This window comes from Chelonoidis abingdonii, chromosome 3 (assembly GCF_003597395.2).
Source record: "Chelonoidis abingdonii isolate Lonesome George chromosome 3, CheloAbing_2.0, whole genome shotgun sequence".
Lineage (NCBI taxonomy): Eukaryota > Metazoa > Chordata > Testudines > Testudinidae > Chelonoidis > Chelonoidis abingdonii.
Window position 1 is genome coordinate 58,087,442 of NC_133771.1, and position 25,836 is coordinate 58,113,277.

Here is a 25,836-nt window from a genome sequence, read left to right on the forward strand (position 1 = left end):
GGTTTCTTTGTTTCCAAATCAACAGCGAACACTGCTAATACAGAGCGCTTTCTTTTGGACTATCCTTTGTACCAAGGATGTGCTCGAAGATTCCAGCAGTAATTGCTGGCCACCTGTCGTTTGGGCGTAATCATTTTCCCGTGTCTAAATGATTAGCTGATAAAGAGTAGATCTTGTTGGGAGGTTTGGAGTCAGTAGAGACCATGTGTTCTTTGTTTCGCAGCCTGGGCCTTCAAATCAACCTCAGAAAGTCCATTTTAACTCCACTACAGTATCTAGATTTCATAGAAGCTTTCCTGGATGATTTGACAGTCACAGCATAGCTACCATCCAGCAGATTTCTCACACTAATGAACCACGTCTCCAAAATTCAGGGAAAGTTACAGTAAAAGATAGCCTTCAACTGCTGGGACATATTTGCATGTGTCTTTATAGTGCATCATGCCTGGGACCTCACATAGTGCAGGGCAAATGGTATCCACAAGAACAGTTTCTCCACATAAACCTTTTGGAATTGAGAGCATTCAAAAATGCTTAACTACACTTTCTACCTCTAATCAGATTGAAGTTAGTAAAGATAATGACAAACAACATGTCATGCATGTATTATCAACCATCAAGGAGTATGTTCCCCATCAATCTGTGGTGAAGTGATAAAACTCAAATTGGTGCATAATCAGCCACATACTCATCCCAGCTTCTTACCCCCTGGTATTCACACTGCCATGGCAGATGATTTCAACACACATTTCTCTCTAAATTACAAATGGGAACTAAACTCCAGAGTCAAATGATATTCTCAATGTGGGGGTTCCTGGAGGTTGATCTGTTTGTCATGGCAACAAATGCAAAATGCATCACTTACTGCTCCAGAAAGAGTCTCGATCCCCTGTGTCTAGGAAATGCATTTCTCATCACACGTAGGGAAGTCCTTTCATCCATGGATCTACTAACATAGTTACTATTGATGATTCTCAGTAATATTGGACCAGAGTGATTCTGATTGCATCAAGGTGGTCAAGACAAGTCTGGTATCCCTTTCTCATCAGGCTCACCTCTTCTTCATGGAAGCTTCCAGTCAGTCCTTACCTACTGACTTAAGATACAGGTGTAATGATGTGGCCTCTAGTGGGACACTACTGAGAGTATCAATTCAGGACAAATTGCTTTGAGCAGGGCACTTACAGCTGAAGGCTGGGTGTCCTTTATTATTTAAGGCACACCAAACCAGCCAGACAGAGAGGACTTTGGTCTCAGTCCCTGGATAACCAGAAGTCATACAAGCAATTCCCTGTAACATTCCAGTTTCCCAGTATCACAACCAGCAGCCACTTCTTATGGGGATGAATGGTTATGAAAACTAATACCCCAATAAAAGAAAAACGTTTCTCCCGATCTCAAAAGACCAAGCCCCAGACCCAGGTCAATATACAAATCAGATCTTACCCACAAATCACACTGTTGCCAATCGTTTAGAATCTAAAATCTAAAGGTTTATTCATAAAAAGAAAGAAATATAGATGAGAGCTAAAATTGGTTAAATGGAATCAATTATATACAGTAATGGCAAAGTTCTTGGTTCAAGTGTAGCAGTGATGGAATAAACTGCAGGTTCAAATCAAGTCTCTTGAGTACATCCACAGCTTGGATGGGTCATTCAGTCCTTTGTTCAGAGCTTCTGTTTGTAGCAAAGTCCCTCTAAAGGTAAGAAGCAGGATTGAAGACCAAATTGAAGGGTTTCCAGGACCTTTTGTATTCTTTCTCTTGTGGGCGGAAACCCCTTTGTTCTCAGCAACAAGATGGAGTTTGTAGCCACTTGGGCAAGTCACATGTTCATGCATGACTCAATTTGCAGGTGGCAGCCACTGCTTACATGCTACCTTGAACATCCCAGGAAGACTTCTCATACATGGATTGGAGTCTTCCAAGGTCCGTTGTAAGTTAAGTGTTTCTTGATTGGGCGCTTAATCTGCAAATTCCTTTCTCAAGAAGCTGACTAAATGCTTCACTAATGCTACTTAGAATCAGACACATTGAGATACAAAGTACATAGCCAGTATTCATAACTTCAACTTCAAAAATGATACACACATACAGATAACATAATCATAACCTTTTTATAGACACCTCATACAACAACCTTTGTGCAACATTTGCTGCAAATATATAACACTGGTTGCAACAATGATCTATATGGTCACAGTTTATGTCAGTAATGTCACAACAGGTCAAACTCTTTATTCCAGTTTACAGATTCTGTGGTTCCAAGCATGATTCCTCGATGGTCCTCATTTGTGCAATGTTTTATTAAATAATAGAAAACCATATACAAGAAATATGTATTTCCAGAAATGATACCATCTTGGGTGTAACAGTCATCAGATTTCACTAACTTGCTCTCCCTTCCTAGAGTACTGGATTACTTGTTTGTAACTGAAGACATCAAGTCTTTCTGTGAATTCTATTAGGGTTCATTTAGTGCAATAACAGCCTTTCACATACCCATAGTTGTGGGTTTTTTTTGTTTTTTTCTCTTTTATCATACAGCTATGGCAAGATTCCTGCAAGGTTTGACAATTATCTACTGCTCAGAAGCCTTACTCTTAGCTGAGATAAGGACCTAGTCCTTAATGGCCTTATGAAGCATCCATTTGAACTACTAGCTTAAATGTTCATTATTAGATTTATCTTTGAAGACCGCCTTTCTGTTAGCGATCACTTCCACCCAAAGGGTAGGAGAATTGGGGGCTTTAATGGCAGAGCTCTCATTTATGGTGTTCTTCGGAAAGTAAGTGTTGCTATGGGTCTATCCAAGATTCTTACCTAAAGTATCAGCAGAATTCCACGTTAATCAAACCATTCATCTCTGGTTTTCTTCCCAAAACCACAGCAGACTAGTCAAGAAGCCATATTCCATACTCTAGAATTCAAGAAGGCATTAGCCTTCTACCTAGACAGGACTAAACTCTTTAGAAAATCTCCTAGACTATTTGTGTCCATTGCAGACAGAAACAAGGGTTTTGTAGTTTTGAAACAGAGGTTGAAAAGTGGATCTCCCATCGTATTGAGACTTGATATGAGAGACCTCATGTCCAACCCCCCTTAAGATTGATAACACATTCTGTAAGAGCACTATCTACATCGATAGCTTTACTTAAGTAGGCACCAACAGTAGACAGATGTAGAGTAGCAACTTGGTCCTCTGTTCATACCTTTCTAATCATTGTGCCTTCGTGCCTGCAGCAAGATCAGATGTGGCTGTGGGCAACACAACTCTCTCTTCAGTATTGGACTCTGCTGTAAACCTCTCATTTCCTTAGGGGGATACTGCTTGACAGTCACCTTAAGTGGAGCACCCACAGGAATACTGCTGGGGAAAGGAGGACAGGTTATTCACCTTGTGCAGTAATTGCATTTGTTCGAGATGTGTGCCCCTGGGGGTGCTCTGCTACCCGCCCTCTTTTCATTCTGCTTCAGAGTCGCCCTTATGAAACTTGCGGTGGAGAAGGAACTGAGAGTGGTTTGCCTGTGGATATGTAGGGTATATGCATGGGCTGAATGGGCACTGCTATCAGAAATCTCTGATCAAAGGTGAACAGCACAAATGCCCCTGAAGTGAAGGACCCATGAGAAGACACATCTTAAAGAGCTCCTGTTTATTGCGCAAGGTGAGTAACGTGTCCATTCTTTCCCTAAGAAGAAAGTTTTCATCCAATATAGTCCTTGTGATTTATTTTTGAACTAACTATCCAGCTGATTGCCTAGCATTATGATATAATGGTCCTTTGTACATTTACTAGAAAACTGAGGGCTTGTCTACACAGGGACACTCAGAAAAGTTAATCTGAATTAATTAAAAGTGTGAATTTAAAGTGCATTAATTAAAAGGTATTTAATCCCTGTGTGGACACTCTCATTCTGGATTAAACTGGCCTTAATTATGTTCCTCTGCCTCTTCCAGTTTCCCACAGCTCTAGCCTAGAGGGTAATAAAATTTGAGTGAGTTCTGTTGGTTTCTTTCTTGGGCTTGACAAGAACTAACAGAACTCCACTGGCCATCACCTACAGTCCTCAGCTAAAACCTCTCCAACGCATTATCAGTGATCTACAGCCAATCCTGGACAATGATCCCTCACTTTCACAGGCCTTGGAGGGCAGGCCAGTCCTTGCTCACAGACAACCCGCCAACCTTAACCATATTCTCACCAGCAACCACACACCTCACCATAGTAACTCTAACTCAGGAACCAATCCATGCAACAAACCTTGATGCCAACTCTGACTACATACTTACACCAGCAACACCATCACAGGACCTAACCAGATCAGCCACAAAAGCACCGGTTCATTCACTTGCACGTCCACCAATGTAATATACGCCATCATGTGCCAGCAATGCACCTCTACTATGTACATCAGCCACACTAGACAATCTCTTCGAGAAAGGATAAATGGACACAAGTCAGATATTAGGAATGGCAATATACAGAAACCTGTACGAGAACACTTCAACCTCCCTGGACACACAATACCAGATTTAAAGGTAGCCATTCTGCAGCAAAAAAAAAAAACTTCAGGACAAGACTCCATAGAGAAACTGCTGAACTTCAGTTCATTTGCAAATTTGACACCGTCAGCTCAGGATTAAGCAATGGCTAGCCAACTACAAAAGCAGTTTCTCCTCCCTTGGTGTAAACCTCTCAACCACTAGAAGGAGGGCCTCATCCTCCCTGACTGAACTAACTTTGTTATCTCTAGACTGTTTCTTGCCTGCATATTTATACCTGCCTCTGGAAATTTCCACCACATGCGTCTGATGAAGTGGGTATTCATCCACGAAAGCTTATGCTCCAATACCTCTGTTAGTCTATAAGGTGCCACAGGACTCTTTGTCGAGACTAACACAGCTAACCCTCTGATACCAGCTCCTGTAGTATCATCAATGTCAATAAATTCTTGAAAATGCTCTTTGATAGTCACCATTGCAGGGACATTTTCACTAGGTTCTGTTGTTGTTACAAAATGCACCATTAAAGTCATTTGTTCCATAAGGCTGATGTTAGGTGTGCAGTCTAGAATAACAGAGTAATATCTTGCTGACTTCAGATCTGCCACAATCTTCTGTTTGACTTTTGTTGCCAGTAAGTGTATAATCTCATTTTGAGTTGTTTTTCCAAGGTAATGGTGTGTGTACATTTCTTGAGTGGTGACTCTTCTCAGATGCTCCTGAAGTACAGCATAAAACTCAGCCATCAGCTCCACCATTTTAAGGAATTTTCCATTGTTCAATGCATACAGCTGATCTGAAGTGCCACACAGTGCTAGGGTATGAGTAGCAAGCATTTTCACAATGGCAATGAACCTTTTCAGAACATTTTGCCAGTAAAGAGACTCTGATGCAATCTTCTTTTGATGCTGATCATCTAGGGTGTCTTTTAACCTTAATCTCTTCTCAAGCTCTTTCCACCTATGGAATGTTCTCTGGTGATTTGCTGCCTTCTCATTGCATGACAGATTTTTCCTATCCTTTGTTCCTGTAGAACCCAATGTGGCTGGAACGTTAGACTGGAAGTGTTTGCAACAAAAACAGTATGCAGCATTCTGGGTTTTTGAGTACATAAGGCTATGGCCCCTCCACTTTGTCACCATTGGGGATTTCACGCCAGTAATGTGTTGGATGGAAACTTCTATTTTCATTGTCTTTGGGGAACATGAAGTTTTTCACTTGCTGTAGCCCATGCAGTACAAGGAGGTCCCTCAGGCTATTGCTCAAGTGTGTCCACAGTCCTGGATCATCTAGACTTAAGGAACTAAACTCAGTTGCAGCTGTTTCTTGCACCTCCACCGCACTCTTCTCTGATCTACACTTTTCTTCAGAAATGTGCATGGTTACCTCCATTTGAGATGGAGATATGGATGCTGCAGTAGCTGCCAGGTCACCTGCACTCTGACTAACTGGAAGATCAGGCATCTCCTCACCACTCACATCCTCACTGGGGCCGGAAGGCTCACCGTGAACATTTGTGTCTATGTATCTCAGGAGAGCTCCTTCCTGCTTAGATAGAAAAGCTTCCTTTGCTTTCTTTCTTTTTCTGAATGCTGCCCCAGAGGGGCGTTTTCTTCTTTCACTCATGACTGCTGTTCTGTGCCAGCTATAGTGGCTCTCAACACTCAGTTGAAGGGGACAAATAAGCAGGCTGGTAGCAGGGCCTGAGTGAGGGAAGATATCAGCGTCTTAAGGGCCTAACTGGCTCCTACTACTTCAGTTGACTGCCTGTTCTCCTCAAGTGGGTTCAGGGAAGCAGCAGGAAACAGGAAGCTCCCTGAGAAGCTGGTGTTAATCAGTCCAGGCTCCTGGGGGTGCTAGAGAGGTACATAAGAGGCTTCCCCTCCTCTCTCTCCCTGCAACTCTTGCTGCTTTCAGTTATTCCCTCTCACCTTTTCTCCTGCCTACCTGTTGTGCCTCTTGTGCCCTCCTTCCTCCAGCACAGCACTCCACCATCTCTGTGCATCTAAAGCAGAGAGAGTACATATGCATTAGCAGCAGACCCAGTTTCCTACACTCTGGGTCCTAGTGCCCACCTTTCCCCTGACAGTCTGGCACCTGAGGCAGCTGCCTCAGTTCACCTCATGGTAAGGCCAGCCCTGGGTAAGCTTTATGTTATAGTCCAATAGCTAAAGAAGAGAGCCTGAGACTATCAAGATTTGGTGTGTCACATCTCATTCTGGCATTTTCAAGCAGGGCTGCCAAATGGAGGTATACTTAGTGTGCAGCATTCTGTTGGTCCACCAATAAGTAGCTGAGCTTATCCCAATAACTGACACGCAGTTGCCCTAACATCTGAGAAGAGTAAATGTGGGGTCATGATTTGGCTGAACTGATTTAAACGTTATAAGCTGTCACATGGATTGATACGCACAATGACTGAAGAGGAGATTTTATTCTGCTTGTCTGTAAATCATTTTGTTTTTCATCGTACTTTTTATTGCTGAATTTTGCGCAAGGCATTGTCTATTTTTGAAACACACTTTCATCAATAAACAGCTTGACAAAAATGTCAAGCTGCCCCAGATCTCTCACACATTAAATTGTTACAACCAATGAAAAATCTAGAGCTTCCCAAAATGTCATCTGTTTTGCAACTTTTAACAGTGTAATCAGCGTTAAGGGTATGTCCTTTCTGAGTCTTTTAAAGATATTAGATCCGACACAGGATGCAAATGGATTCCCTCAAGATAGGAAAGTGAAAATTTAAATTAGAATTCTCTGAACTCTGAAGAGACGGAGGACAATGGGATGGGCGACAAATACCTTTTCCTCAATATTAAAGTGGCACTGTTAGATTGATTTTTAAATCTAAATTTAGGTCTTGTACAATCTGACAAAAGCCTAAAAGTAGCAGAACTGTGGGGGGGTGGGGTTGTTTCTCATTTTTTTAATTCAAGTGAAAAATAGTTTTTTATTTGAAGACGACCATCTTTGCAGGATTCTTACTCTTTGCAAACACTGTCTAGAAGTCCCAAAGGTCAAAGGTTTGGAGCTGGCACACGTTAACAGATGGAACACTTTAAATTGAGCTGGGCAAAATTTTTCAGACAAATGCACTGCAAATGTCAGTTTTAGCCAACATAAAATTGTTCCTGAATTTGACCCAATTAGTTTTTGCTGGGAAGAACTTTTTCCAGGCCAGTATACCATCTGTGGGTATGTCTGCACTGCAATAAAAGACCCAGTGGCATGGCTGTGCATGGCTTGGGTCAACTGACTTGGGTTCATGGGACTTAGGGTGTGGGGCTAAAAACTGCAGTGTAGATATTTGGACTTGGGCTGGAGCCTGGGCTCTGAGAGTTCACAAATGGGGAGGCTCCAGTCAAAGCTTTAATCTCTACACTGCAATTTTTAGCCTAAGCCCCATGTGCCTGAGTCAGCTGACATGGGCTCTGAGACTCCATGCTTTAAGTATTTCATTGTAGTGCTGTGAGTCCTCATCTGTCAGTGTATCTGTCCCTCCCACTTAATAACATTTAGCCTAGTGATTGGGGCTCTTGCCTGAGATGAGAGAGAGCCAGATTTGATCGTTACTCTGGATCAACTCACATCTGCTCCAATCCCACGTGACTACCCTGACCACCAGGTTATCTGTTGTTCTGGGGTTGGTTACACTCAAGCTCTCCTGTTGAACTGTTCCATTTTGCATAAATACTTAAAGATTCATTGGGCCAAAGAAAAAGAGAGAAACTGACTCTAAAAGTGAGGGATAGCTCAGTGGTTTGAGCATTGGCCTGCTAAACCCTGGGTTGTGAGTTCAATCCTTGAGGGGGTCATTTAGGGATCTGGGGCAAAAGTCTGTCTGGGGATTGGTTCCCCTTTGAGTAGGGGGTTAGATTAGATGACCTCCTGATATTATATGATTAAGGCAGTCACCTGTGAGGTATGAGATGTGGATTCTTATCTTCTCTCTGTCTAGCCCTAATTTCAACCTTGCTGTGTTAGTGGTTCCAACCAACTGGTAATCCTAGCTGTTGGTTCCTTTTTGCAACTAATAACTGAGGAGCTTTCTTGGGCTGCACCTTTCGGTAGCCATGACCAGGTAACTTTTTGGCTGGATTTCTTTCTTATTCCTAGGATAGTCCTCAGGTTTTAAACAGATTTATTTTACTATTCATTTATTTCTTCTGTCAGATTTTTTACATTTGTTAGGAGGGGCTTTTGTTGTCTCTCTTAGCCTTACGATCTCTTTCCTGTTGTTTTATCTCTCTTATTTGTATGTCTTTTTTTCCTTTATCCCATGAGAAGGTACTAGTTTCCTACTTACAGTACCACAAAGAAATGGGATGGGATGCTTTCTTCATACAAAGGGAGGATGCCCTTGTATTCCTTTCCATCAGAATCTCTAGTAGAAAGGTTCCTGGCAAAACAAAGGAGAGTCAGCATTTATTTTTCCTAATAGCTCCATACTAGCCAAGATGAATATGGTTCTCAACTTAGTTTCCAAATACCAAAGCCAAAAAAGTCCTCAAACAAAACAGGCATCATCCCGTGATGGTGGCTAAAGGAGAGAAAATTACTTGTTTCTTTGAAGATACTGTAGTGGAACACCAGATCTGCTATAGTTAAGGCTAAGCGTCACTCTGTTTAAAGGTCAACTATTCTAAATGCTATAAAAATCTGCATTCTGACTCAGATTGCCTTGAAATTGCTGGGCAAAATGGGAGTAGTGATAGTGCCAGTTTTCCAAATTTGAGTCATTTGAGCAAAGCATTCCCAAGGTACCCTGTATTTTACAAAATTGCCTCGTTTTTCTGAAGGTTTTCTTTGTGCACATCTGGGGTTCCAACAATGGCTATGATCTTCCACAAACTGATCTCAGTTGCTTGGGATTTATGTCGTGTAGTGCGCAGCTCCCGTTGCCCTTTTAGGGAAGCAATGTTGAAAAAGTTACTCGGTTGGGGACTTCAGGTTGACATGTGTCAAACTGTCACACCTAATGCATTAAAGTGAGCGTGCTTTGTGTTGGGATCAGGAATAGAATGGTGAAACATACCCAGGGCCGTCCTTATCCATATGCAAAGTACACAGCTGCATAGGGCACCGGGAAATTTGGGGCACCAAATTGCCCCAGATTTCCTGGTGCCCTACGCAGCTGTGTGCTGCTCCCGTGACCAGCCCAATCCCACAGATGGCTGAGGCACCCAGGAAAGCTGCCCCCGCCCCTGCTCTGCCTCTTCCCCATGGCTCCTACCCCACCCCAGCCCTGCTGCACTCCACCCCTTACCCAAAGCCCCCGCCCTTGCTCTGCCCCCATCCCGCCTCTTCCTGCTCCCGCTCCACCCATTCCCCTGAGCAGCATCCCAGGGGACTGCAACAGGGGTCAGGTGCTGTGCGCTCCGCACTCACTAGGGCACGGGAAGTGGAGCAACCCAGCCCCAGCTCATTCTGCGCCACTGGCTCCCAGCCGCGCTGCTGGTGAGTGCTGGGGGGTCGTTCCCCTCCTTCCCTGAAGACTTGGAGCCCGGGGAGCAGAGCAAAGCAGAGTGGGCTGGGGCCAGGTCACTTCACTTCCCAACGCCCTGTGAGTGTGGTGTCGGGGCTGTCCTGCACTCACTGGGTAGCAGGAAGTGGAGCAACGTGGCCCCAACCCACTCCACTCCGCCGGCTTGTGGTGGGGGGCAGTTCCTCCCTGCCCCCAAAGCCAGCCCCTCACCCCGTGGAGGCCTGGGGCCAGTCCTCCCACCCTGCATAGGGGCTGCATAGGGCACCAAAATGTCTACGGATAGCCCTGAACATACCTGACATTGGTCGCAGAACAGCTCAGGGTGACATGCTGTAGCCATTGAACTCCAGCTATACTCAAATGTGTCATCTGGAGTCTGAGAATAGTTGTTGGCCATGTTGCTACTTTGTGTCTGTAGCAAGGAAATTTTATACTTTTGGGGAATGTGGCTTGCAAAGTACAGTTCTTTTAAAAGGGGCTCTAACTATTTCTGAAAGATAAATAACATATTACACCTCCATTCTACATAGATATGTATGAATGGTTGTTGGGCGTGTTGCTATGGAAGTGGGATAGAGGTTTTTCCCTGTTTGAAAACTCCCCTAGAGTAGCATAGTTAGTTGAAAAGACCCTCTAATATTATTTTGAACTGTTGCTCTGTGTACCATACTGCAGTGCCTTAACGGATATTTCCCATAGGAAAGTTTCCAAATCAAGTATGGGTTGATTCACAGAGAATGAAATAGGTCTGCACTGTATTGAGATAGACTTCCACAGACTCTACCCTATCTGACATCACAGACTTGGAATAACTCAGGGTGATAATCATTGAACTCCGGTCATACTCATTGACTAAGAATTTGAGTCCTGCTCTTGGTTGGCATTTGAGAATGACTGCTAGGCATAAGTGTTATATTTTTTGGTTGGGCATAAGTAGTGCAGCTTTTTCAGCTATTGTTATTATATTTTATGTGATGTCTTAACATGGGTCATGCAAAGTTTACTGAAGATAGTGATCCCCACCTGGAAATCAGTTCATGCCCTGAATTCCTTGTGCAGTTTCTACCTCTCCCTCCCAGAATACTTAGAGTATGTATATACTAGAGCACAAAAGTGTAAATTCCTGCTTGAAAAGACATACTCGTGCTAGCTCTGATTGAGCTAGTGCGCTGAAAACTGCTTATAGCCACAGCAGCACAAACTTCAGGATGGGCTAGCTGCCCTTTGCCTTGGGTCTTGGATGGGATTGTACTTGAGGTGGCTAGTAATTGGGTGGCTCTGGGAGACATGCTATAGTAATTGAACCTGTATTACTGCCATGCACTGTGCATTTGAGCTCTACCCTTGGCAGCGGAGAATGTATGTTAAACAGAAATTTTTATCTCAGGGCAAAAATTCCAAGAGGAGCCCCTGCAGTCAGAGAACACAAAATATGTCTAAGAGTGATATTCTAAAGTGCTCTAAAATCCACATGCAGACTTTATTTTACTTTATGAATCAAGAAATAAGCATAATTAAATAAAGGAATGATGAAAGCAGGTAAGTTAATATAATTGTTCTGGGCAACTGGAACTGAGTATTATCAAAGGAAAGCAAATCACAGGGACATTTGGTCAAGGGATTTTGCTAAGGTAAAACTTGGGTTTGAGTTGGCCTGTGCTCAAACACTGAAGGCTTGTCTACATTTGCAAGTTAGAGCTCATTAAATCAGCCCTGGGCGCCCTAACTCCAGAAATGTCCACACTGGCAAGGCACACAGAGCGCCTGGACTCTGCAGCTGGAGTGCTCCTGGTAATCCACCTCCACGAGAAGCTTAAAGTTTGCTGCGCCCTGGCTGAAATGTCCAGGTGTCAGTGTGGACGACGTCTTGCATTATTGCGCTGTGATTGGCCTCCGGAAACGTCCCATAATCCCCTGAAGTCAAGTGGCCACTTTGGTCATTGTTTTGAACTCGGCTGCAGGCATGCAGATATCCCCTTTCAAAGCTCCATTTCTGACAGCTGGCATACTTATCTGCTCTGGGAGACAAAGCAAACCATTACTGTGAAATGCTGCTGCTGCCAAGGCAAGCGTTTTTGCATGTGTGTGTGTGTGAGAGCGAGGGATGGGGGGGCTGATGTTGGGGTTTCCCCCTGCTGCTGTTTAAACTTACAAGACAGCATGCTGACATACACTCTGCCCCCCAAAATACACACTCTCCCCCCACATGCACACAACACACTCCCTGTCACACTCCCTGTTTCTGTCACACGCTACCCCCCCCCCACCTCCCCATTTGAAAAGCATGCTGCAGCCATTTGCACACTGAGAAACCATTTTACCACAGGATCTTTCCCATCAATCTTCTTAACATGAGGAGTTGTTTGAGGAGCAAGAAAGAAAAACAGATGAGGAAGCAATACCAACAAATATACCTTCCTCTTTGCTTTATGGGGCAGTGGTGTTGCTGCTGCCTCCTTCCTATACAGATGACTTCAGAGTGTTTCAGGACATCATGAAGAGAGGCAGTAAAGAAGCATAAGCTGTTTGACCTACTCCATACTGCTGCTTCAGGTCAAGTAACTCCACCAGTAAATGAAGCTTTTCTTGAACTGGCTAAAACAGTATGGCAAATCCCAGTGTCAGTACCTCTTAGCGTGTAAAAGGGCAGGCAAGAAATACTATGTGCCTGCAAAAGGGTCAGAATATTTATTTATTTACACATGCAACACTGAATTAATTGGTGGCATATGCTGACAAGTACGATAACAACAACATTGTGAGTCCACCTTTCATGATAGAGACCAGAAATGTCTAGACTTAGTTGGCCTCACTGCTAAACAGAGTGGTGAATTATCAAGTTCTCATTGCCAAATACAATTATATCCACTATAGTAAGTTCACACTTTTTATTGAACTTCTTTTTCAGGAACAAAGAGAGCAATTCCAGACAGTTATTACAGAGGCTCAGCTTATTGCTAAGGCATCATTGCAAGCTTTGTTGGATGCAGAGGGTATTGCATCCCACTCAGTGGCAACAGAAACAGTGATGCGGCATACATCCTGTTCGCAATGTTCTGGAATCCCCAAAAGAATTGCAGAATATTGTCAAAGATCTCCTGTTTGATGCAACAAAGCAGTTCAGTGACACGGAAGATGAATCTCTTCATTCTTTAAAAGATTCAAGGGCAATGCTTTGCTCACTCCTGCAAATAAAAGAAAATACAGTATAAAATACAGTAGTTCAGGTAGTCTGGATATCTTGTCCTGTTCCATTTCCAACTTATCATAGATCATATGACCCACCTTGAAAGGGGCCTGTATTTCAGAAAAAGTGACTTTCAGCCTCTGCAATTACAGTAACACAATTTTCATCATCTTCCAGCTGTCCACTGTGATACGCTGGGCAAGAATTGTGAATCACTCTGTAACCTCTGCCACCTTCCCTTCTACTAAATAGGAAATAATCATCAAGTGACTGTTTTTTCTAATGAGGTCCAATCCTTGGCCCTATCTTATTTTACATGTTTTCAACTGCCCTGGATAAAATGTAAAATTATTATTCCCAGAGTTTGCAGATGACACAAAGGAGGAGTGGTAAATTATGAATAGGACAGGTCACTGATACATAGAGATCCATATTGCTTAATATGCTGGGTGCATCCAAACGCTATGCATTTCAGTATGGACAGTGTAAGGTCAGACATCCAGGAACAAAGAACATAGGCCATACTTATATGATAATGGGCTCTTCAGTTTAGCAGAGAAAGGTGTAACATGACCCAGTAGCTGGAATTTGAAGCTAGACAAATGCAAACTGGAAATGAAGTGCAGATTTTTGTCAGTGGGGGTGATTGATCATTGGAATAGGTTATGAAGAATTGTGGTGGGTTCTCCATCACTGGACATTTTAAAATCCAGATAGGATGTTTTTCTAAAATATATGCTCCTATTAAACCAAAACTATTGGATGTTGAAGCAGGAAATTATTTGAGGGCATAACGTAGACCAGATGAACATGTGTTCCTTTCTGGTCATATAACCTATGAATCTAAGAAAGAATGGTGACTTACCTGATAGTAATTATGGTTTTTCAAGATGTCATCAGTGTGAATCTCACAACCCATTCCCTGTCCCCTCTTTTCTGAGTCCTGAGCTACCACGGGTTTGAATTGTGAGGTAACTGAATGAGGGTCGTTGCTGGTCTTCCCTGTATTTCCAAGCATGAGGAGTCATAGGGTGCATGTGTGACCTGATAGTCACAGCTGTTTAAAACAAAAATGCAGATCTTGTGCACGTGAATTGCATTCAAACCTACAATAGGATACACACTGACATCATCTCGAGGAACCATGGTTACCATAAAGTAGAGTGATTGTTATAAGCTGCATTGATCTTTCCTTTCTTAAAAAATATGTAGCTGTTCCTTGATTACATCATCTTGTATTATCACAAATTGTTTCTGATTTCCATGTAATCTTTAAAATTTTAACTACATCGAACAGCATTTAATACAGTCAGGAAAAATTGTAAATAAGTAAAATATAAAAGTTCTGACATATAGGTTACTTTTCAGTAACCTGGCTTATTGATAAAAAAAATCTATTATTATGTTAATCTTTAATTATCCATACAATTTTTAGACCTTAAAGGTCACCTACGAAGTTTTATCTTTTTATTTTTATTTATTTATTTTCAGTTTGAGATGTTGTGTACGTCTTGTGGTAGATAGGAGGTAAATTCATGCACACATTTGCATCTGATTTATAAAGAAATGTAAGGGTACCTAGTTTAACTGGTGAATTGTGCTAGACAAGTAATAGGTCCTTGCAATATTGTAATCTAGAGGCACAAGCAGGTGCAATACAGTAGAGTACTTAAACAGAGCATCATAATTGAAATGCTTCATGGAATGGGTGGTTGTTAGAAATTATTTTGAAAATAGAGCTGGAAGGAGCTTGGCATAAATTAGTTGGAAAGCTGAACCAAGCATACAGAGAGAAGGCACAAAGTCAGGAAAGATGGGAGTGGGCGAAAGAGGCAAAGGGGAGTGGTCAGGAGTGAAGCTTGGGTCAAGCAAAGAGAGTGGGTATGAGAGATAAAGGCAACAAAATAGGTTGTAAGTGAGGAGGGTATAGTTTTCTTTAGTCCGGCAAATAACATAACATTTCTTTTAGAGTTTCTAGATTATGCATATATCTCAGTGACTGGAATACCTTTTGACATTGTAGCTCTTTGTCTGCAGCTAAATCTTTAATATTCACAGTACTGTATTTTCAAATCAGTAAGGCAGTGTACTGCACAGTTTTGGTAAACAGAGTGTGTGTGTTTGTGTGTGTGCTTGCGCATGCGGATGTTCACATCATTGTAGTTAAGTCATTACTTACTTCAAAAATCGGGATGAGATTTTAATTTAATGTTCACATATTTTGCCCTGAGCTGAACCCCTACAGGATTTTGATATTAGGATGAGAAGATAAATGTTTTATGTATTAAAAACTACTTAAAGTATAAATCTGCACTGAGTATCATGAGACCACCTGTCTTCAAAACAAACAAACAACCCTCTTCCCTCTTCAGCTAAGCTAAATTGAAATACATAGTGTAGGTAGTAGTATGTGGCGTTTTCCTGAATTGGAAGAGAGTAATGGGGAGGAAAAGTAAAGATTATGCAATGTATTTTTCATTTAATCAATATAACCCTATACCAGAACCCCACTGACCGCTGTACTTACCTACATGCCTCCAGCTTCCATCCAGGACACACCACACGATCCATTGTCTACAGCCAAGCTGTAAGATACAACTGCATTTGCTCCAATTCCTCAGACAGAGATAAACATCTACAAGATCTCTATCAAGCATTCTTAAAACTACAGTACCCACCTGCTGAAGTGAAAAAACAGATTGACAGAGCCAGAAGAGTACCCAGAAGCCACCTACTACAGGACAGGCCCCCAAGGAAATAACAGAATGCCACTAGCCATCACAACAAGCCCCCAACTGAAACCTCTCCAGCGCATCATCAAAGATCTACAACCTATCCTGAAAGATGATCCCTCATTCTCACAGATCTTGGGAGACAGACCAGTCCTCGCTTACAGACAGCCTCCCAACCTGAAGCAAATACTCACCAGCGACCGCACACCATACAACATAAACACTAACCAGAAACCTATCCTTGCAATGAAGCCCGATGCCAGCTCTGTCCACATATCTATCGTAGGACCTAACACATACGCCACGCCATCGGGCTCGTTCACCTGCACATCTACCAACGTGATATATACCATCAGTGTGCCAGCAATGCCCCTCTGCCATGTACATTGGCCAAACCGGACAGTCTCTACGCAAAAGAATAATGGACACAAATCTGACATCAGCAATCATAACATTCAAAAACCGATGGGAGAACACTTCAACCTCTCTACCACTCAGTGAGACTTGAAGGTGGCAATTTTGCAACAAAAAAACTTCAGAACAGACTCCAAAGAGAGACTGCTGAACTTGAATTAATATGCAAATTAGATACAATTAACTTAGGTTTAAACAGAGGCTGGGAATGGTTGGGTCATTACACTAATTGAATCTATTTCCCTAAGTTAAGTTCTCCTCACACCTTCTACTGGTCCTCTCAATTATCACTTCAAAAGTTTTTTTTCTCTTGCTCATGATAGCTCATCTCAGTTGATTGGCCTCTTCCAATTGGTGTGCATACTTCCACCTTTTCATGTTCTCTATATGTATAAATATCTTCTGTCTGTGTGTTGCATTCTATGCATCCGAAGAAGTGGGCTGTAGCCCACGAAAGCTTATGCTGAAATAAATTTGTTAGTCTCTAAGGTGCCACAAGTACTCCTGTTCTTTTTGTGCTTCTGAGATTCTATGAATAAGCTTCTGCTATGGGCATGTTATTCCTTACTTGTCCTCTGTAGAGCTTCTTGCACCTTCCTGAGAAGCACCTTGTCCTAGAGATGGGATACTAGACTAGAGAGAACACTGGGCTGAATGCAGTGTGGCAATTCTGAAGTTATATGCTATATAAAAATAGAGGTAGACACAGTCCTTGTCCTAAAGAGATTATAATCTGATAATGAGCTGGTTTAAATGTAAAATCTGCCCTTCAGTCTAGTTTTTCCATGATGATGAAAATTGGGAATAGACAGAACAAAGATCATGTAGTATACTTTTAGACTCTTATGTCATGGTGATGAGATCAGCCGGAGTTCAATAGATTAAAAGCAAAATTGAAGATATATTTTCTTGAGCTATTTTGACCAAAAACCAAATCAGTATCAATAAGGAACTAGAACGGGATAGAGGCACTAATAAAATAGGGAAGAGAGAACCAGAAGATGAAATAAAGATGGAAACGAATTGTATAATTTAGATTTCAGAATGTATTTGAGTTTTCTACCTATCCTTATAGTTAATGGTATGTAATCATGTGGATAATAAAAGAAAGTTACAATTGTAATCTCACATTTTAAGGTTTGAAATTTTCTCTCCCCCATCCTCCCCACTTTTTAAAGTGTGAAACTTAAAGAAGGTCATGAAAGGAAAATATGTATTTTGTATTAGAATTTTTGTGTCTCTGTATATTGGTAAATATATGAAAGTGACTGTTTATTTCATAATTTACAAATGATTTTTTGGTCTCTTTCTTTAGTTTTTACCAGATTCGTGCATCTATGAAAATTCCTCCAAGAGTTCCGCACAAATTAGAAGCCAGCTTGTTACCTGTGACAGGTAAGTACAGGACTCTTTGTAGTGAGTGTAGTCTAGTTTAACTACATTAATTAAGAGGGCACCTCCAGGATTTTTAGGTGCAGAGTCTGACTTGCTTTAAATTATTATAAGCTAAATGCCAGCACTGCTTCACATTCCTCATTTCGTAATTTTTTTAAAAAATCTGTAATAGTAACTGAGAATAAAGTCTCTTTTTGTGCTGACCTATGTAAATTATGTGCCTTGCTCATCTTCACAGAACTATTCATTGAAGCTGACTGTACACTCTATTGTTGGAAATGGTAGGGGAGAAACAAAACAGCTTAACTTTCAGATTTTGTGTTGAGTTTGCAGGGTTGCCAGGTAGAAAGACATCTTTTTGCTTGTAAAGTGAGCAAATTTAATGTGGACTCACTGAGAGACCTCAATCGCCGTGACTTTATTAAAAGTAACTAAGTAACTTTAAGTGGAACCACACTTCAAAGGGAAAATGTTCTGATATACTTATGAGATTAGAATTTTAGTCCATTTGTTTGAATAATTATCGTTGCCTTTATGTAATACTATATATATTAAATTATTCTGATGAAAAGGAATTTATTGCCCCTGATGTAAACCTTGGAAGTCGAGTACAACATAGCTCTAAAGTGGGGAAGGAGAGTCAGGGTAAGCCCTACTGACATAGCTTTTAACAATACCATCTAAATAGCTGTTTCCTAAAGTCTCCCTCCCCACACCCAGTCCCAGTCTCTTTTTCCAGTCAGTCTGTCTCCCCTCCTCCATCTCCTTGTCCAATCTGTGTTGCCCAGTCTCCTTGCAAAACAAGTCCCAGCCTTCCTGCCCTGCAACCCTACTCCTGGTCCCAGCCTCTTTGTCCAGCCAGTTCCAGTCTTCTCCCCAACCTAGCTCCCAGTGCCAGTTTCCCACTCCCTCCCCAAGAGCTTTTAATCCCAGTCTCTCTACCCACTCAACCCCATGCTCCCTGACCCAATCTAATGCCTTTCTCCTCCTCACCCCACACCCCAGTCCAGCTCTTGTCAGCTGAATCAGGCAGCGGTCCTTCTCCATGCTTGCTTGGGTGTAAGCAAGGGGCTCATTGAAAGCTTAGGGGAGACAGGCTTCCTGCTTTCAGTTCCAGTGCTCTGATCCAGCCCAGCCTGTCGCCTACAGCTCCAGTTTCAGAGACGGTCTGGCTCAGCCCTGGGCTGATGGACTCTTCAGGGAAGTTTTGTTTTGAAGCTCCAGCTACTCTCTACTGAGCATGTACAAACTGCAGTTTTTCCACACACTTATAACTTGGCCAAATGTGGGTGCCAAAAGGCACATGGCTGACATACACACATACACTCACACAAAAAAGCTTCCCCTCCCCAACTGAACCTGGCCAAATTTCAGATCTCTGCTCCAAAGCATGTGGGTGCTGAATCTTCTCAAAGAAAAGGTTGCCTGAATTTAATAAGTGCAAAATAATGTATTTTCTTTAACCTCATTCTTGCGAATAGGTGAATCATTATTGCTGAAATTTCCCAAAACAGGTCAGCCTAAGGCTGACAATTAGCATGTAAAATTTTAGCCCAAATGGTTAAAGTTGGGCAAAGTTATAAGCAATTGTAAATAGGTTTTGCAATAGGAAGTATGAGGCAACCTTAATAGGTGGTGTTACCTCTCCTGCTTATAATTATAAATGGGCACTATTCATAGATTTTAAACTCAGGGGATTATTGTGATCATCACCTCCTGCATAAAACAAGCCTGAGGATTTCCTTCAATTAATTCCTGCTTTAAGTTCAGTAGCTTTAGTTTAACTAGAACATATCTTTTAGAAAAAATATCGAATCTTGATTAAAAAATTTCTGGTGATGGAGAATCCACCACAACCCTTGGTAAATTGTTCCAATGATTAATTACTCCCACTGTTAAAAATTTCCACCTTATTTCTATCTGAATTTATTTAACTTCAATTTCCAACCACTGGATCGCATTATACCTTTCTCTGCTGCAGTGAAAAGCCCTCTTATATAAATTTCTATTCTGAAAATAGATTCTTATGAAGTGATTTGATCACAGAGTATAAAAGCCTCTTTATTGAGCTAAATAGTTTGAGCTCCCTGAGTCTGTCACTGTAAGGCAGGTTCTTTAATCTTTTAATCATTCCCATGGTTCTTCTCTGAACCGCCTCCAATTTATTAACATCCTTCATGAATTTGGGACACCGTATTCCAGTAGCAATTACACCAGTGCCGAAGACAGACTATAATCTCCCTACTCCTACTTGAGCTTCTCTTGTACATTCAAGGATTGCATTAGCCTTTCTGGCCACAGCATTGTGCTGGGAGCTCATGTTCAGTTGATTATTCTCATAACTCCAAGAGTTGTTGCTTCCCATGGTAGAGTCCCCTATACTGTAACTATGGCCTATGTTCTTTGTTTCTAAATGGCTGACCTTATATTTGGCTGTACTGAAATGCATATTATTTGCTTGTGCCCATCTTACCTAGTCATTCAGATCACTCTGTATCAGTGACTTGTTCTCTTAATTATTTGCCATTCCCGCAATCTTTGTATCATGTGCAAACTTTATCAGATTTTATATTTTCTTCCAGATTATTGATAAAAATGTTAAATAGTGTAGTACTAAGAACCCACCCTTAGAACTCCACTAGAAACACAGCTGTTTATTGATGATTCCCCTTCTACAATTAAATTTAGAGACCTGTCGGTTAGCAATCCATTTAATGTGTGCCATGTTGAATTCCTAACATAAGTTTGCTTAATACTTTCCATTTTAAGACCGCATTTTCAGTTTCTTATAACTTGGTCAAATTTTAACTGTTTGAGTAGAAATTTTCCATGTAGGGTATCTGCCTCAGACTGAAATTTTTTGTTGTTGTTGTTGTTGAAAGTTTCAGCTACAACAGTGAAGCTGTGTCTGAGCCGCAGGCTCTAAGGTCAGAAGGGGCCATCATGATCATCTAGTCTGACCTCCTTCATACTGCAGGCCACAGAACCTCACTCACTCCTCCTATCATAGACCCAGAACCTCTGGCTGAGTCACTGAAATTCTCATATCATGATGTAAAGAGTTACAAGTTACAGAGAATCCACCATTTACTCAAGTTTAAACCTGCAAGTGACCCGTGCTGCAGAGGAAAGCAAAAAAAACCCAGGGTCTCTGAGGGAAAATTCCTACCAACCCCAAATATGGCTATCAGTTGGAACCTGAGCATGTGAACAAGACCCACTAGCCAGACACCTGGAAAAGAATTCTCTGTAGTAACTCAGAGACTTCCCCATCTAGTGCCCCATCTCCGACCATTGGTTTTTTTTGCTACTAGCAGTCATAGATGAGCTGCATGCCATTGTAGGCATCTCATCATACCATGCACTCCATAAATTTATCGCGCTCAGTCTTGTAGCCGGTTAGGTTTTTTGCCCCCACTTCTCCCCTTGGAAGGCTATTCCAGAACTTCTCTCCTCTGATAGTTAGGAACCTTCATTTAATTTCAAACCTAAACTTGTTAATGGCCTGTTTGTTCTTGTGTCAACATTAGTGCTTAACTTACATAACTCCTCTCCTTCCCTGATATTTATCCCTCTGATGTGTTTATAGAGAGTAATCATATCTCCCCTCAGCCTTCTTTTGATTAGGCTAAACAAGCCAAGCTCCTTAAGTCTCCGCTCCTGAGGTAGGTTTTCCATTCCTCTGATCATTCTAGTAGCCTTTCTCATCATTTGTCCCAGTATGAATTCATCTTTTTTAAACATGGGAGTCCAGAGTTGCACACATTATTCCAGATGGGGTTTCACAAGTGCCTTGTATAATGGCAATAACACTTCCCTATCTCTACTGGAAATGCCTCACCTAATGCATTCTAGGATCACATTAACCTTTTTCGTGGCCTCATCACATTGGCAGTTCATAGTTATCCTGTGATTAACCAATATACCCAGGTCTTTCTCCTCTTCTGTAGCTTCTAACTGATATGTCCCCAGCTTGTAGGAAAAATGTTTGTTATTAATCTCTAAGTGCACGACTTTGCACTATTAAATTTCATCCCATTTCTATTACTCCAGTTTTCACGGTCCTCCAGATCTTCTTGTATAATGTTCCATTTTTCTGTATTGGCAATAACTCCTAACTTTGTATCATCTGCAGATTTTATTAGCAGACTCCTTCCTTTTGTGCCAAGGTCATGGATGAAAATGCTAAATAAGATTAGTCCCGAGACTGATCCCTGAGAAAGCCCGCTAGTAACTTCCCTCCAGCCTGATAGTTCACCTTTCAGTATGACCCACTGTAGTCTCCCCTTTAACTAGTTCCTCATACACCTTTCAATTCTCACACTGTATTAATTTTCATCTTCTTCAATTTAACTAATTTCCCATGTGGAGCTGTATCAGTGCCTTACTAAAATCCAGGTAGATTAGATCTACTGCATTTCCTTTGTCTAAAAAATCAGTTATCTTCTCAAAGAAAGAGATCAGGTTGGTCTCGTATAATCTACCTTTTGTAAAACCATGTTGTGTTTTACCTCCTATTTCCTTAACTACTTTCTCTTTCAAAATTTGTTTGAAGACCTTGCATATATTTGAGATCACACTAATGAGCCTGTAGTTTCCCAGATCGCTTTTTTCCCCTTTCTTAAAAATAGATACTATTTTGTATCTAGTGCATGGTGTGGATAGTGTTTCCAGCCAAGAAGGTTTGAATTTGCACATTGAATGAGGAGGATAAAAAGAAACGCTGAGTAACTACCCATTCATTGAATGGGCAAGAGAGTCTTGTGAAAGTAAATAGTATGTGTAAGTAAAGACTGTGTCATAATTAGGCTTGGAGGGATTAGTTTTTTATTGGTAAATGTAGCTAAATATCAGTTTCATCACCCACGCTCATTAATTCCATCAATATTGATCAAAATTTACAGCAAAGAAAAGTATGAAAAACCTACTTGAAAACTTCCTAGAGTTTGATTTAAGGCTATTTACTTTGTATATTTTGACACGTGATGTTGACAATCATTTGTTTTTTAATGTTTATAAAGTTTTAACTTTTTGAATTTCAATGTCTAAAGAGCCTTCATTAAGTAATTATTGTCTGACACTACCATAATTTCCCACAACTGTGAGAAAATTTAAATTGATTGATTTTAAAAAATTAAAAACATGGATATTATCCATCCACGAAGTTCAAAGAAAATAAAAATCAAATTCTAACAAGCCTAGTCCATAATGGCTCAATGGGGACAAATTAAGTTTGCATAAGCAACCATAATTATGGTATTTCCTAATAATTCCTGACTTTGCAACTTTAACGTTCTTTTAATGTAAGTTTTGTAGACATGATATTAAAGAAATGCCCAAGGACCTCAATCAAGCTTGAGTCTCATTGTGCATTGTACCATATATACACACATGGAAATACACAGTTCCTCTTTTTTAGAGTTTACAATCTAAAACCAGTTGTTATATAAAGGATGTGTGGAAAGGGATACAATCATATGCCCTGGGAATTGTTCTAACATTATTAGTGCCTATTGTCCCAGTTTAATAAATCTGGACAGTTTTAGTTCAGTAGCTGCTCTGAGTCCCTCCTGTTGTGTGGAAATTGCTTGTTATTTTGAGGAGAAGATTAATCAGATTAGGGATAGTCTGTCTACTTCCATGTTGGTACAAGAATGAATAAATTCTCCACTGATTTTGTTCAGTGATTCCCTAGTTTGACCTTTCAGTCTCCCCCACTCTGAATTCCCCAGCTTCAGGAATTAACCCCCTGGAGTATATCTAAGGTTGTTGAGAGACTAGTCTGAAGAGTCCGTAGTTACTCTTTTTTTTTTTTTTAAGTATCTGCCTGGGTATCAAAGGAGTAGTTTCTTTCTCTGCCAATACTGCCAAGACTTGGGTGAAGTCTGTCAAGTCCTCTGTCACATTGGGTTCCATACATAGGTAACAGGTCTCACTCACAATCACTGCTCTTTGAGTTTTATTTATTTATTTGTTTGTTTGTTTGTTTGTTTATTAATGGGGAGGAATGAGGAGAGGGAACTGTCCCAATCATGTAAATGTGAGGGAGGATGATACAGTAATGATGATGCATAGGCCCCTACTTGATGACTGGGTTTGAGGAAAGAGCCCAAAAGGACTCTTCACAGGAATATGTGTTTGTAACAGAATGGTTTGCGTGTGGGCTGGAGAGCCTGGGACTAAGCCAGCCCTTATTACAAGATGAGCCTTCCCTAAGTGGAATCAGGGGATTCCAATATAAAAGGTAGCAGGAAGTTGCAAGGGAGTGTGGTTGAGAGAGTAACTGAAACTGCCAAAGGCTATAAACATGACAGTAATGTGTGGAAGTTCAGGAGAAAGCTCTCCAGGCAAGGGAGCCTATGAGAGACCCTGCCCAAGGAGCAGGGCTGAGACTGCAGTAGGCTGTCTGAAAAGACCTCTGGAGAAGGACAAACTTCAGACAAGAGGTACTGGTAAGTAGGGATGTCAATATCATTTAAAAAGTTAACCGTTTAAACAATTAAAAATATTTTGTTTAAGTGGTTAACCGATCAAAGGGCTGACTGGCACGGCTGAGGCTGAGGGCTGATCTGGCTGGCGTGGCTGGGGCTGGACTCGATCTCTCAAAGGTTACTGAAGCCAATCTGGGAGATTTTAGGCTGCTAAAAGTCTAGCAGCATAGCAGGGCTAAGGCAGGCTCCCTACTTGCCCTGACTCCTTGCAGTTCCTGGAAGTGGCCAGCATGTCCCTGTGGCCCCTTGGCACAGGCAGGCCCAGGGGGTCTCTGCACTCCCCTACTCCTAGCACCAACTCTGCAGCTCCCATTGACTGGGAACCGTGGCCAATGGGAGCTGTGCGGCCGGCACCTGCGGGCGGGGGCAACATGCACAGCTGCCTGGCCGTCCCTGAGCCTAGGAGCTGCTGCTGGACATGCTGCCACTTCCAGGAGCAGCCCCAGGTAAACATCTCCCAGCTGGAGCCTGCACCCTGAACCCCCTTCAGCACCCCAACCCCCTCCCCAGCCCTAAGTCCCCTGTCACACACAAACTCCTTCCCAGAGTCCACCCCCCCGTACCCCAACCTCCTGCCCCAGCCCTGAGCCCCCTCCTGCACCCAAACTCTTGTACCCCAACCCCTTGCCCCAGGCTAATCCCCCTCCCACACTTCACACCCCTCGGCCCCAGCACAGAGCTTGCACCTCCTCCTGCACCTCAACTCCCTGCCTCAGCCCGGTGAAAGTGAGTGAGGCTGGGGGAGAGTGACAACTGAGGGAGGTGGGCTAGAGTGAACAGGGGCAAGGCCTTGGAGAAGGGGCAGGGCAGGGGCATGGCCTTGGGAGAGTGGTGGGGAAGGGGGCTAGGAAAGGCTGTTTGGATTTGTGTGATTAGACAGTTGGCAACCCTAGGTGCTGGAGAGTGACTTCAAGCCATGAGGGAGTGCTCATGGTACTACATTGTGTTTGTCCATGTGTGGACTTTAAAGATTCTTCTTTGCTGACTGTTGGTCTGCCTTGAAAGAATCTGTTCTTTCTCACCACCAAACTCATGTACGGTCAAGGCATCCTCAGCATCATTCGCCTATACCATTCTGGATTAGTGCAGTCTATAAAAGGGACAAGATTTGGGCAACTGTGTAAAGCTGAAAATGTGACTCATTGTGAAGTCATTGTCAATGGTGACTATCCCTTGGGATTGATAGGATGCAGCTTGTATAGCTGTTTAATCCAAGAAGAATGCAGAGAGCTTGCAGGGCAGGAGACAGAGAACTTGAATTTGAGTTAGATAGAGCTCATAGCAATCATAAACGTAACCTGAGTATTGTGATGGGGCAAGGCCAGATGGCTACAATAAAGTACTGAGAAACAGGTATATTAGCCCCAGGCTAAACAAATCCCTAGTACCCTGGTAACCAAACGGCAGTTGCTCCAGTTAATCAAGGCACCTGGAGCCAATTAAGATCTTTCTAGAAGGCAGTAGAGATAGCTACTTTAATTAGAACACCTGCAGGCAATCAAGGCAGGCTAGTCAGGGCACCTGGGTTTAAAAAGGAGCTCACTCCAGTCAGGCAGAGAGGAGCCAGAGGAGAAGGAGCGTGTGTGAGGAGCTGGGAGCAAGAAGGCAAGGAGCTGAGAGTG

At 42.1% G+C, this 25,836-nt stretch overlaps 1 protein-coding gene across 1 annotated transcript in view; it reads left to right on the forward strand.

Annotated features, from left to right (window-relative positions):
- FAM135A (family with sequence similarity 135 member A) overlaps positions 1-25,836 on the forward strand; it is a 142,826-nt gene that overhangs the window by 37,429 nt on the left and 79,561 nt on the right. The window contains 1 exon segment of the mRNA XM_075063752.1: positions 17,644-17,723. Coding sequence (XP_074919853.1) covers positions 17,644-17,723 — 80 coding nt within the window.